The sequence below is a fragment of the Anomaloglossus baeobatrachus genome, chromosome 2, assembly GCF_048569485.1.
Source record: "Anomaloglossus baeobatrachus isolate aAnoBae1 chromosome 2, aAnoBae1.hap1, whole genome shotgun sequence".
Classification (NCBI taxonomy): domain Eukaryota; kingdom Metazoa; phylum Chordata; class Amphibia; order Anura; family Aromobatidae; genus Anomaloglossus; species Anomaloglossus baeobatrachus.
This window is the reverse complement of record NC_134354.1, coordinates 322,979,764-322,991,982: the sequence shown is the minus strand read 5'-3', so window position 1 is coordinate 322,991,982 and position 12,219 is coordinate 322,979,764. Positions and strand designations below refer to the sequence as shown.

At 45.4% G+C, this 12,219-nt stretch overlaps 1 protein-coding gene across 1 annotated transcript in view; it reads right to left on the bottom strand.

The window, feature by feature from the left end:
* Positions 1 to 12,219, bottom strand: part of LOC142289738 (uncharacterized) — an 834,494-nt gene that overhangs the window by 573,374 nt on the left and 248,901 nt on the right. Inside the window, exon 5 of the mRNA XM_075333662.1 lies at positions 12,113 to 12,160. Within this exon, the coding sequence (XP_075189777.1) occupies positions 12,113 to 12,160 (48 nt within the window). The remainder of the gene's footprint in view (positions 1 to 12,112; positions 12,161 to 12,219) is intronic.

Sequence of the window (12,219 nt, the reverse complement as noted above, 5' to 3'; positions counted from 1 at the left end):
ACGGCATTGTCAGCGCTAAACATATTCGTCGCCATGTTGAAACTGTGCAGAAGGGTGCATAGGTCCTTGATCTGAGACCACTCCATCAGGGTGATCTGCCCCACCTCTGCATCTCGTTCCCCCAGGCTATACGTCATGACGTATTGCACCAGGGCTCAGCGGTGCTGCCACAGTAGCTGTAACATGTGGAGAGTCGAATTCCAGCGTGTTGCCACATCTCATTTCAGGCGATGAACCGGCAGGCCGAAAGACTTCTGGAGCGATGCAAGTCGCTCAGCTGTGGCGGAAGTGAGCAGACAGTTTTCGTGCCTTGGTAAGAAGGCCATCTAGGCCGGGATAGTGTGTTAAAAATTGCTGGACAACAAGGTTCAACACGTGAGCCATACAAGGCACATGTGTCACCTTGCCCAGGTGAAGGGCCGCACCCAGGTTTGCAGCATTGTCGCACACGGCCTTACCAGGCTGCAGGTTGAGTGGAGACAACCATTTACCAAACTCAGTCTCCAGAGCTGTCCACAACTCAGTCGCTGTGTGACTCTTAGTTCCAAGACATTTCAAGACAAAGACCGCCTGATGCCGTTGCGCTCTGCTGCCAGCATAGTAATGAGGTGTGCGTGATTCCTTCTGCGCAGTTACAACGCTGGTGGCCTGACCAGGCAGGCTTGGGACGGAGGTGGAGGACCCAGATGAGTTTGAGGAGGCAGAAGCAGTGGAGGAACTTGGACAGACAGAGGATTGACGCACAAGTCGTGGGGACGGCAAGACTTGTGCAGCAGACCCTTCACCATCTATTACCATAGTTACCCAGTGCCCAGTCAGCGACATGTAACGTCCCTGTCCATGCTTACTGGTCCAAGTATCTGTGGTGAAATGCACCCGTTCACACACAGAGTTTCTCAAGGAAGTGGTGATGTTGTGTGCGATATGCTGGTGTAGCGCAGGGGCACCTTTCTTAGAAAAGTAGTGGCGACTGGGCATCTGGTACTGGGGCACAGCGACAGACATTAGGTCTCTAAAATCCTGTGTGTCCACCAGGCAGAAAGGCAGCATTTTGGTAGCCAAGAGCTTACAGAGGGATAAAGTCAACCTCTTAGCTTTGTCATGAGTCGCAGGAAATGGCCTTTTATTTGACCACATCTGAGGGACAGAGATCTGGCTGCTGTGTGGAGACGGTGGTGAGTAGGGTGTCCCTGGAAAAATGCAGGTTTGTGAGGAAAGTGCAGGCGGAGGCATGATGTTGCCTTCATCCAACGTTGGTGCTTTTGATGTCTGAGAGAGCTGTACACATGCATTTGTTTCCCCCTCCAAACCAACTGACGACCTATGAAGCAAAATGCCTGTTGTGGTTACAGTGGTGGAAGTTGTGCGTGGAAAACCAGGTGTGACAGCTGTCCCCACAGTCTTAGAAGATGGATAGCGTGCGGATGCACTGGAAGGGGCAGGCGGTGGATGGTCTGCTCCGCTAGGCCGCATTGCAGCACGGTGAGCTTCCCACTGGGACATACGATATTTATTCATGTGACGATTCATGGAAGAAGTTGTCAAACTGCTGAGGTTTTGCCCTCTACTAACAGAATCACGACAAATTTTACAGATCCCATGATTTTGGCGATCTTTTGCTATGTCAAAAAAGGACCAGGCTAGGCAAGGCTTAGAGGGCATGTGACCTGCTGAGCCCCCCGACTAGTGCTCAGAGGCAGAGTGGTGGCTGAGGATGCAGTTGTAGACGTGCTACCAGTACTCCTCCTCTGTCCAGGAAGGCGCAAGGTAACTTTGTCGTCAGTTGCATCCTCCTCCACCGCCTCTGTTGACCTCCTTGAGTGCCTGACTGTGGGTTGACAGTAGGTGGAATCTAGAACTTCCCCATCAATTGTTGTGTTTGCACTCCCCTCACCCTCAGACCGAGCCTCTTCCTGCCCTGACCGCATATTTAAGTTGTCATCCCAATCTGGTATCTGCGTCTCATCGTCATCAGTATGTTCCTCATTGTCTATAACAACAGGTGTTACAGTTGGTGAATAAGGGTCAACATTATGCACAGAAAGTTGTTCCTCATGGCCTGAATCTGAGTCACAAAGGTTCTGGGCATCACTGCAGACCATTTCCTGGTCTGTACTCACTGTAGGTTGGGAGCCGACCTCTGATTCCCATGCTATAGTGTGACTGAACAGCTCTGCAGACTCAGCCATCTATGCTCCACCATACTGTGCAGGGCTGATGGAGACTTGAGAGCTGGGAGAAAGCAAGTGTGATTGGGATGACAACTCAGAGGACTGGTGTTTTTTTGATGCGGTAGTTGAGATGGAGGAGAGGGCACTTGTTGGACCACTTGAGATCCATTCAAGCATTTTCTTTTTTTGGGCAACATCTACCTTTGTTCCAGTTTTTCGTGTTCGTAAAAAAGGGAGCACATCCGATTGTCCTCGAAAAGTAGTAGACATCTTACTTTTGCTGGTAGATGGCTTATCTTCAGCAGATGTTAATGGAGCTTTGCCACCTTCCCCATGGACACAAACTTTTTTTCCTTTTCCAACACGCCTGTTCCCCTTTCCACCAGCATCTGTCATTTTGCCACTCATTTTGCTAGCGACAAGAATGTCCACTTAAAATGCGGTAGTAAAAATTGAGAGGTGGTGTAGATTGCAGCGGTGGTCTACCTTTATTGACAGCAGAATAAACAAAAATAACTATCACGGATAATGAAACTATGGCCCTTAAAATGGCAGCACAGTTTGCTAGTATAATAGCTTAGTAAAAGGGAGCTTGAGTGTGCAATGCAGAGGTGCTGCAACTAGATTTGAACCAGTGGGACACTAATGGAAGTCCAACTGCCACTTTTAGGATGCCACTAAATTTCCTCAGTGTTAGCTAGTATAATAGCTTAGTAAAAGTGAGCTTGAGTGTGCAATGCAGAGGTGCTGCAAATAGATTTGAACCAGTGGGACACTAATGGAAGTCCAACTGCCACTTTTAGGATGCCACTAACTTTCCTCAGTGTTTGCTAGTATAATAGCTTAGTAAAAGTGAGCTTGAGTGTGCAATGCAGAGGTGCTGCAAATAGATTTGAACCAGTGGGACACTAATGGAAGTCCAACTGCCACTTTTAGGATGCCACTAAATTTCCTCAGTGTTTGCTAGTATAATAGCTTAGTAAATGTGAGCTTGAGTGTGCAATGCAGAGGTCCTGCAAATAGATTTGAACCAGTGGGACACTAATGGAAGTCCAACTCCACTTTTAGGATGCCACTAACTTTCCTCAGTGTTTGCTAGTATAATAGCTTAGTAAATGTGAGCTTGAGTGTGCAATGCAGAGGTGCTGCAAATAGATTTGCACCAGTGGGATAGTAATGGAAGTCCAACTGCCACTTTTAGGATGCCACTAACTTTCCTCAGTGTTTGCTAGTATAATGGCTTAGTAACAATGAGCTTGAGTGTGCAAAGGGCAGGAGGGTACAGTGGCCGGTTGTGGGTCAGTGGACAGGGAAGGAAGCCCCACTTTCTATCCTTCCTAATGGTGAAATGCAGCAAGGAACTCCCTGAGCTTAGCTACACAGACGCTCTTATCTGTAGCTGTTAAAACCTCTTTCCACGGACCTGACTGTCACCTATGGCTCTGTGCCTGCTGGATTTAGCCCTTACAAGGACTGATAGAAACTTCTATCCCTATTCTATATAGCGCTGTGGGTAGAGCGTACACAGCAGTATCGGAGACAGGAACTGCGCCAGCGGTGACTGACACCCAGATGCAGAAGGCAGATAATGGCGTCCTGACGGGAAAATGGCCATTTTTATAATGTAAGGGCATGTGACATGGATAGCCTATGACACATGCCCTTGCTTGTCTGGGAAAAGTCCACTTAGCTGTGTGTGTGTCTAGGATTGGCTGACATGCTGGCCCGCCCCACTACACGCGCGCTTAGGGAGGGAAGGAAGATCAGAAAAAAAAAAAAAAATGGCGATCGCAGCAGCAGTGGTCTGAACGCGCTGTTCCCGCACACTATACGCTGAAATTTCATAATAGTGTGAGTCAGAGTGACTTACACTATTACAGCGGAAAGCCAGCTAGTAATTAGCTTGGCTTTTTGCTGCTAGAACCGTTTTCGAACGTAACTAGAACTATCGAGCTTTAGCAAAAAGCTCGAGTTCTAGTTCGATCTAGAACAGCCCCCAAAATCACTCGAACCGCGAACTGGAGAACCACGAACCGCGCTCAACTCTAATTCTGACACTAGTTTCTCTGTCATCCCTGATCAACACAGGCAGACACGGGCATCAACCTGCTGTGTGCTCAATAATAGTCAGGCTAGCAAGATTTAACCTCTGCTAGCCTGCTTGTTGGGTTCCTTTGATCACATGTTGTGAGTAAGCCAATCACATCTGCTCCTCTCATATTTAAGCTGGATGAAACCTGCTACCCCTGTCAGCTATAGGTTATACTATGTTGATCTGTGCATTTTGGTGTCCCAGACTATCTGGAAAGTGTTGTTTTTTGCCTGGAATGGTTGTGTAGTTTACCCATTATCTTGTTGTTTCCTCCCTGCTTTTGTTTAACTCTTATCTTTTATTGTCTTATACCTTTGCAAGTGTGTGCTGTGTAACAAAGTTTTGGTTTCCCCTGTCTGTCTATTTTTGTGGGTTTAGTCCCCCTCCTGTCCCGGTTCCTCCTAGGGCATAAAGAGGTGGTATCAGATTAGGGCTGCTCAAGATCGGGGCCAGGAAGGAGACTCATGCATTCCCACCTTTAGGGGTATGCCTGAGATTAGGAAAAGCATAGGGCCCACTATGCTGAGAGTCAGCTTAGGAGCACTGGTTCCCTGCTATCCCCATAGTCATCATGACAAAATTCTTTCTAAGGCTATGTCCGCACGTTGCGTCGGTGTACCTGCAGTTTATTCTGCACGTTTTCCTTCCCTTGGTTTTTGACCAAATGGCTTCTGACCATTTTTTAGCGCTAAAAACGCATGCGTTTTTACCGCGTTTTTAGTGCGTTTTTAGCGCTTTTTACCTGCGTTTTCACCTGCGTTTCTGCAGATGCGTTTTTGAGATCAAGACACTGAGAAATAAAGTTGAATTAGTCAAAAAGAATGAAAAAAGAGAAAAAAAGTCTAAAATTAACTTTTCATAAAATTATATGGGAAATTAACAATTTTAATGTAATAATAGTGGTTATGCACATTTTAACAGAAAAATAGATAAAGTTTATTATTTTTTTACATTTAAATTTTCGGTTATTGTGTGTGTGTAAAGGAACATTAGAACCCATTAATTTTTGGCCAGAAAAGCATGCGTTTTTGGAGCCAAAAACGCTGTTGAAAAGCAGGTAAAAAGCATGTAAAACGCAGGAATTGTGATTTTGGTTGCTTTTTGCCATTTCTCATTGACTCCAATGTTAAGGAAACGCTGCAGAAATGGCAAAAACAACTGACATGCTGCTTCTTTTTCAGCATGGTTTTTGACCACAAATATGCAAATTAAACGCTGCAGAAAAAAAAGCAAAGTGCAGACAGGATTTCTGCTTTTCCCATAGACTTTGCTGGAAATCAAAAACGCATGCGTTTTTGCCCAAAAACGCTGCTGCCAAAAACGCTGCAGAAACGCGGTAAAAAACGCAACGTGCGAACATAGCCTAAAAGATACCATTTGTATTATTTGGAAAGAGTTTCACTTTGAATTCTTTCAAAAACACAGATTACTTTATAGATTGATTATCCGTTTTTACCCATACTCGATGCCCTTCCAATGATACCATAGGCTATTGGCACTTTGCCTATGAGACCCATTGTATCTGGTATTGGATCCATCATGGATCATGTTAGCAAATGGCTAGATTTTTTGTTGCAACCATTATTCCAGCTTTCTAAAGGATTCTCGTGATTTACTGGAACAACTTTTCAAGTTATCCTTTCTAAAGACTACATTTGGTTCTAGAATTTCATCTTTCTAAGTTTAGTGGTTTTTCTTATTTCTGATTTATGTTCTTATACTATTGCTGTTACTCCTTTTCTTATGACAGGTTTTTTTCATTTCACAATTATTATTTTTTTGTAGTGTGAAGGAGTTTCTATAGGTGCAAAATATTTACCGTCTTTGCCAAATCTAGTAATGTCCTTTTGAAAACTATTACCTATTTTCTGTTGACAACTCATTTGCGCTTCATGGGTTCTGAAATAGTAGATTCATTGATGACTTGCTCTTTGTACAGAGACCATAATCAAAGTAATGTTGCTTTCAACTAAAAATTTCATTATACAGCAATATGATTTTTTGATCTTCAATTGGAGGCTGTTTATAACAAAATTGTTACTTCCACCACAGCTATACAACACACACTGTTAAAGTAATACCAGTGGGGGAATTCACAAGACTAAAGAGAAATTGCAGTAACAATGATTCAATTTTCCTAGAATTATTTATTTTAAAAACAAACTTAGGAAAAGTGGTTTTCTTGGACTTTAGATACAGCATTAATTAGTGTGTAAAATAAAAACCATCAGGACCTTTTAATGCTCATACGCATTAATTCAAAAACAACAAAACCAATCTTGTAAGTGCAATTTAGGTTGTGATGGTAGAATATTGTGGATTGTGTACCATTTTGTGTTCTTTAATGTTTGGACGTGGTTCACTGTCCATTCTGTGTCCCTTGTGTGTACATTGTCCCATTTGCAGGTTTAATTCCTCCCCTGCCAGGCTTTTGTTAATAAGTCGGGGGATGGGGTGTGAGATCCACCTAAACTCTATGCTTACCTGAAGAATTGGGCAGTCTGTAGAACTTGATGGAAGAAGAGTGAACCTCTGAGGGAAGCTGCGGCTTCACAGAGAGAGCTGGACATTTATTTAGCGCTTACCGGACTATATTTGTGTTACTGGACTAATTTTACCCTCTGTTTTATGGATTATGTTATGGACCATTTTATTTGCTTGGAATAAATGCTTAATGGATTGAACAGCCATCGCTCGCTCTGTTGATCATGTGATATGGGAGAAAGACCCCGTGACAACTGGTGGCAGCGGCGGGATCAACAGAGTGCAGCCTAATGGAGATCCACCAACAGAGTGAGTACAGAAACTGGACTGCTTCCTTTCTAAAGGAGAGAGCCAAAGACCTGGGCCTGAGCTACCAGGTACTGAGTAAAGAAGCCTTAATTGATCTACTTGTGGGTGAGAGCCAGTCCACCTCCTCCCAGATGTCTGATGGACAAACACTGGGGATGGGGATCCCTGCCCCAAAAAGCCGGTGGGTGGTGTGGTTTGAAGAAGAGATGGCAGTTCTTGGCCCAGGTGTATCTTAGGAATATAAAGAGCAGGCTGCTCGCCGAGCACAGAGGAGACAAGGAGCAATGGAGTCCGACAGAGGGAGTAATGTGAGTTGGAGTGTAAACCCAGCGATCCGAGTGCCTGTACGGATCACCCGGGCTGACTTCAAGCCATTTGATGAGGCTTCCGGAGATGTGGAAGGGTTCTTCAAGGACTTTGAGCAGCAGTGTGTCATGATGGAGGTTCCCCACTCTGGCTGGGTGGGTTTGTTAGTGGGACTCCTGAATGGAAGCCTGGCAGAGGCTTATCGCAGCATTGACTCACAGCAGAATCGGAATTACAACATTGTAAAGCAGACTATCTTGGATTACCATGCCATCACCCCAGACATACATAGGGCACAGTTCTGAGACCTCCCATGCACCACAAGGGGATTGTTAAGGATGTATGCTCATAAGATGTCCCAGGCATGTCGGAGATGGCTGGAAGCGGAAGAGGCCTTCACTGTGGAAGACGCTATACAGGTATTTCTTATAGAACAATTTCTATACAAGTGTCCCTCAGAAATACGGGAATGGGTCAGAGAGCGCACGCCGTGCACCTTGGATGGAGCTGAAGCCCTGGCTGATGAAGCCCTTACTATCCGACCGCAATGGAGGGGGCTTCTGGACAATAAGACACAGCCTGCTCCTGCTCCCCGGCCCTCTCCAGTTATATCTGCCCCTCCAACCAGCTGCAGGTCGATGACAACCACGGCTCCCAATTCTGGGCCCCAACAGTTCCGACCACGACCTGGGAGGATCACAGAGAGGAGATGTTATGGGTGTGGTCAACCTGGGCACCTGCAATCCAGTTGTCCCGCAAGGATTCGGAGGGACCCCCACGCGCCTCTATTTCATTCGGTGCATTTTGTGCATTCTATCCCATCTGAGGAAGAAGTACAACCACCTCCACTGGAGTATACCACTGACCCCTGCACCATAGATGCCCCTGTTGGAGTGTATGGCTTCCGGCCTTTGTCACCAGGTTCTCCTACTGCCTTCTCAAGAATGCACATTAGAAGGAGTCCGACGCAGAGGTGATGTTATCGATGTGGGCAGCCTGGGCATTTGCAAAACACTTGCCCTGCTGGTTAATTGAGGAATGACCTGGCACCAAATCGACCTGTTCATTCTCTACAGCCAAATACAAGGTGGGAAGAGTTCTCTTCCCTTCAAGTGGACTTGCCTAATGACTCAGACACTCATGGTCGGCCACTAGGGGTTTATGGGGTGCAAGCCACAGCCCCGAGTTCCTCTCCTCATCAAAGTAAGCACTTATAGGAGGTTGTGCTGGATGGACAGAGAGTCATTGGATTTTGTGACTCCGAGGCGTTTCTCACAATAGCTGATCCCCGGGTGGTTCGGCCAGAGGCAATGCATTACGGACCAGGGATTGTTATTGAATTAGTTGGGGGACAAAGGAGGAATATCCCAAAGGCAACTGTTGATCTGTACTTTGGCTTTGGGATCAAGCAATGTGTGGTTGGGGTGATGAGTGGGCTGCCTGCAGATATTCTCCTAGGAAATGATGTGGGAAAGCTACAATGCCGATTTGTGGGTGGAGGAAACACAGTTTTAGTGAAGGAGGACACAAAGGGAAGCTTGTCCTTCCAACCTTACTGCTGTACAAGGGACTATCTACAGCTTCTTCATCCAATACAAGCGTGGAAGCCAACACCAGAACGCTGATGGACTGTCCCAGCAAGAAGAACCATAGACTATCCACAGCTGAGCAACATGGACTTAAGTGAGATGGACAGAGGTCTGTGTAGACTTCATGGCATACTCACTTATTCAGAAGGAGGGTGAGGTTGTGATAGTGGAATATTGTGGATTGTGTACCATTTTGTGTGGGTTAATGTTTGGGCATGGTGTACTGTCCATTCTGTGTCCCTTGTGTGTACATTGTCCCATTTGCAGGTTTAATTCCTCCCCTGCCAGGCTTTTGATAATAAGTCGGGGGAGGGGGTGTGCAATCCACCTAAACTCTCTCCTTACCTGAAGAATTGGGCAGTCTGTTTGTAGAACTTGATGGAAGAAGAGTGAACCTCTGAGGGAAGCTGCAGCTTCTCTGAGAGAGCTGGACATTTAATTATCGCTTACCGGACTATATTTGTGTGACCGGACTAATTTTACCCTCTGTTTTGCGGATTATGTTATGGACCATTTGATTTGCTTGGCATAAATGCTTATTGGATTGAACAGCCATCGCTTGCTCTGTTGATCGTGTGATATGGGAGAAGGACCCCGTGACAAGTTCCCAGTTTTAACCAGATTAAATCTATTATCCTCAAATGCTTGCCCATGCTATATGACAGATGGAAAAGACAAGAAAAGTCAATGACTGCATTAGAAAGAACATCAACTGTAAATCACCATGTACCATACTGAAATCTATATGTTCTGCAAGACTGGTATCTACCAGTATACGGTCATCATATACGAGTGGTAATATCAGTATTAATCTTTGTATAAACACTTTTTTTTAGTAAAAAAGTGGTCATTTGTTGATGTTCTCCTACATTCATTAATAAGGTGCATTTTTGGCACACTATGTCTTCTGTTTGGTGGGGTTTGAAGTTTTTTTTTCTTCTCAATGACTTGGGTGGCACTGACCCAGCCACATTCTGCAGTACTCAGGATGTGGAGGTACATACTGCCTTACTGTGCAGCGCATCGTACTCATGTAAAGTGCCAGGGATGGACAGTCGTGGGCAAGAGTCTTGGTCTTCAACTCACCCGGCAGTACAGACAGAGCAAAAATGGTGTAAGGGTAGAGTGTGGAGATGGTACCTTTCTGCTGCTGTACATCTGAGTCCCATTCACTTTTATGGGCCTTGCGCACCGCAAGGTCAGTAAGGAAACAACCACCAGATAAAACTTCCATAACTTTACTGAACAAACGTTTCACAGTTGATTTCCATTTTCATAAGGCAGATTCGTCATCATTATCATCATCACCACCATCTACAATCATTAATTTCTTTACCTGGCTCGGCACTTCAGTGACGACCACCATGGGGCGACTTATCCTCCTGCTTTTGACCCAATCCCTCAGCATGACGGCGGATCTATCTGCTCTATCTATCTAGCCGACCCTGCAGGTACTTGTCCTATTCCGTCTCTCATCCTTTTCCTAACTCCCTCTGCACAGAGAATTTCTGCCCCATATCCTCTCCTGTCCTGGGGACCATGCCTCCCCACTTAACCCCTGCTGCCCTGTCTGTTATGATCCGGAACCATGGAAAACCACCATAAATCATTGGTAAAAGGTGACAAGAGCATTGGCAACTAATCTGGCCGCCATCCCCTTACTAACCATCAACACTAGAAGTAGCCGAGGGGTGAACTAACATACTGTGCACCGCGAACCCAGCCAGAGAACTAGCTATCCTAAAAGGGAAGGGAAGGGAAGATGAATAACTCTCTGCCTCAGAAAATAGTTAAAGTATAGCAAGCCCCCCACATTCAAAGACTGCGGTGATATAGGAAAACACAATACACAGATATATGATAGGATTAGCAAAAGGTGAGGCCCTACTGACTAAATAGGACAGGATAGGAAAGGGGCTGATGGTAGCCAGAGAAAAACCCTGCAAAAGTCCAAATACCTGATAGTACAAAAAAGCCCTCAGATCACTAGATCTGAACGCCGTCCTATATCAGGCGCTCTTGTCATACCAATGAACAGAAAGCAGGACTCATTACAATTTCAAGAAGCAACAAACACATGGACTTATAGGAGCAATACTCCAAACATAGCTGCAGGGAGTTTCCCAGCTAAGCAACTGAAAGGGAAGATCCCTGCATGCAAATAAACTGAAAACAACCACAGCAAATGACAAACTCAGATAAGAGCAAAAATAACCAAGCAACAAATAAAGAGCAAAGCACTTATCTGAGGTAGATGTGGTCTGGAGCAGGATGAAGAAGACTGGTGAACAAACTGACATCCGGCATAGCCTGCTATCAGATCAGGGTTTAAATAGGCAGAGAGTTAGCAATGGAAACGCCCATAGCTCAACACACCTGGTCTCTGACCAAACCATTCCTGGCCACAAGAGGGAACCTCACAGCAGCCAAAGCACAACTGACATTCACAACACCTGTCACTCCCTATCCATCCCTTTTCACTGAGGGTCCCGGGAAACAGTTACACCCCGTGGCAGCTAGTCATATCACAGGATAATACATTTACAAAATCACAATCCATAAAACACAAGCATAAACAAGAAATACAGTGCACTGGGCACCCTATTAAACTATCACACATGATCATATGTAGGTAAACTGCTGGACGCAAGAGAGAAGATGAACCATGCTTTGCCAGTCCAGGATGCAAGTCCCAAGATGTCCTAAGATGTAGGGGAAGGCATAGCACCTGTGGGGAGTTGCTATTAAAGGATACGCTTTAGCGAAGGGGCCCAACAAAGAATTCACAGCTTTCTGGGGCACCAGTGTGAGCGTACTCAGGCTCTGTTTCCCGCCAAGACGACTGTATAACAGGCAGTGCAGGAGCCAATATTCAGGGAAAAAGATGCACATAGGAACAGCTTGTTTCCCTCCCTCTTCTGATGGACAGGGAGGGATAGAGCCTAAATCAGACATGTATATGTCCTGAATGTTGAGAAAAGAGAGATTGTCAGAGTCAGTGACCCACAGGGGGATCCACCGATTCCTTGGTAGGTCAGTTGAAGCCTGTTCCGGACAATCCCTTTATCAGGCATGCTTTTTTGTTTGTGTGAGAATTTGCTCAAATATTGTTTTCCAATGAAACATAAAAATACAAGTTACTCTATTACTTATTTTCTTACCTTTCCTGGTCTTGGGTTCAAGTTTCCATGACTCTTTTCTGGGTGATGCTGAAAGAACGATATTATATTATTTCCAGGTGCTATGCTACCTACTAATACAACAAAAA